The 2,298-nt window shown below is 34.9% G+C and overlaps 1 protein-coding gene across 1 annotated transcript; it reads right to left on the reverse strand.

Moving 5' to 3' along the window:
- Positions 1-549: 549 nt before the first annotated feature.
- EV154DRAFT_572894 (uncharacterized protein) lies at positions 550-1,977 on the reverse strand (the record flags this gene model as incomplete). Its single annotated transcript, XM_051606369.1, has 1 exon — positions 550-1,977. One exon carries the CDS (start codon positions 1,975-1,977, stop codon positions 550-552), a length of 1,428 nt encoding a protein of 475 aa, XP_051449824.1.
- Positions 1,978-2,298: the final 321 nt, after the last annotated feature.

Below are 2,298 nucleotides of genomic sequence, written 5' to 3' on the forward strand. Positions count from 1 at the left end.
TTTACATTTATATCAGCTTTTCGGTTAAGTACATCTTCCGTAATATCATACGATATTCTTTCAGACAATGGAGTAATTTTTCTTCTAGCTTTAGTAGTATTATTTTTAATATTATTAACAATGTTTCCATCATTATCTATATCATATATAATATTTTCTCTAGTGGGAAGATTTATTGCTGTATTTGTCAAAGTAGGAGCTTTAGGAGCGATGGGCTGATATGGTTGAGTGAGTAAAGTGGATGGTCCTGGAGCATTATAAGCATCGGTGTCCATTGGTTCTAAATTATTTTTTGAGGAGTTTTCTTGTTATATGTTCTTTTTTGTGGGGCTTTTTCAGATGATTTTGTAATTTTTTTGTTTGATTTTGGGTCTTCAGTGAGTTTAGATAAAGGTTCCGTATTAACTTTAGGGGGAGCGCTAAGTCTTGCGGCATACAAATCATTGTTAAGAAGATTTAATTGTTGGTTATTGGGTTGATTGGATTTTTGATAAAAAGGTTGTTCAGACAATTGACCATTTCTATGACTGGGCATAGCAACTGTCTCATTTAGTTTTTTGACGGTTGGGGTCCATTTTGGTAATTGTTATTTTGTCGTGAGTTATCCTTGTTACGGTAAGATTGAGGATTACTGTTATTATTATGAGAATAAGCGTTTTGATTCGAAGAAGGACCATGTGAATTTTGGTATCCATTATAAGGTTGAGAATTATATTTTCCCGTAGATTGACTTTGATGAGCGTTGTCGTTATAATTATACGAACCCGAGCTATTGTAAGAAGGTTGTCTTCCTGATTGATTATACGAATTACGATTGTAATTATACCCATTATTATAATTATTGCGAGGCCGGTTATCTTGTTGTTGTTGTTCATATTGGCGACGAGAAAGGTAGTAACCTTCAGCAGGACTAGCAGCATCATTGTCAAAATAATAATCGTCCTTTTGATAAGAATTTCTTCTATAAGGTTTTTTTGAATGATATCTTTTATTGTCAGAGTAATTGTTATAAGCGTCTTCTTTTACATCGTTTTCCACCACTTCTTGTACGATGTTCTTGATAAAAGTTTTCAAACCTTTATCGGTTTTCCATGATTCGGTCATACTTTGTTTAATATTTTCATGGGTAGTTTCATTTGAATCAATCAAAGGTATCAACTGATGAAGATCAAGTGCCTCCAACTTGGCAGTCAAAGCTGTCATAGTAGGTGACTCTTCACTAGCATACGCCTTTGTGTTTGATTTATGTGTTTTGCCATCAATATTTTTCAAAGTACTAACCCTATCATTTAGAAACCTTACAGATTTTTCATTTTCAGACTTGTTACTTTGAGGAATACCAGTAGTAGAATAAGAATAATTGGGCGTGGAGACAAAAGGATTTTCGACCAAGTTTATCGAAGTAGGAGCATGGGCATTCCACCAACCATCAGCGTGTTTAACCCATTGGTCAAAAGAACTTGCGGATTGTTCGCGACAGAAAGTCTTGAGCGCCGGGAGCAAACCAGCACGGAAACGAGAGTGTATTAATTTTTCTTCTTGAATATCCGCGAGATCAGCAGCTTCATATAGTCGCGAAAGAAAAACTTGGGGAGATTCACCAGGAGATTGTTGCATTTCATTAAACGCCAATTCATAGTTTTGAATAATTTGTTCCGTGATATAATGTTCTTGCAATATTTGGATGGCTTCTTTGTAGGATATCTTACCAACAGTAAGATCATGCTTTTCCAAGTACTTGTCAAAGAAAACACCAGCAGAGCGACGGAGTTGGGTACGTAAGACATTAACACGTCGAAGGTCTTGGGTAATACCAGTAAGAGAGAAAAATGTTTCTAGTACAGAACGGAAGTAACGAAAGTCTTCACCTTCGAAACCATAAAATTCAATAATTTTAGGCTTATTAGCAGACCAGTTAGTAGGCATGGGGTGATTGTCCAACACAGTTTGTTCGAGAGAAGCAGAGGTAGAGGCCATGGTATTAAAATTTGATTTTAATAAGAGCAGCAGAAATAAGAGATTTACCAATAAGAGTAATAGAAATAAGAGAAACCCTGTTAGTGAGCACCACTTGATACAATGTGAGTGGTAGTGATTGGTTTAGATTTAGTTTGACAGTAAGGTAGAAGGAGAATAATATACGTTTGTAGTAATTATTCAGTTCTAAGTGAGCACCACGTTATTTTATATAAATATATAATAAATATATATGGTAACGATCCAGTTAAGTAAAATAAAATAAAAAGTCTTAATAGACAGATACAGAGAAAAAGAGACTAAGGCTTCGGTTTTTCTAGG

Source organism: Mucor mucedo (genome assembly GCF_025094135.1).
Source record: "Mucor mucedo strain NRRL 3635 chromosome Unknown EV154scaffold_412, whole genome shotgun sequence".
In the NCBI taxonomy this organism is placed as follows: Eukaryota; Fungi; Mucoromycota; class Mucoromycetes; order Mucorales; family Mucoraceae; genus Mucor; species Mucor mucedo.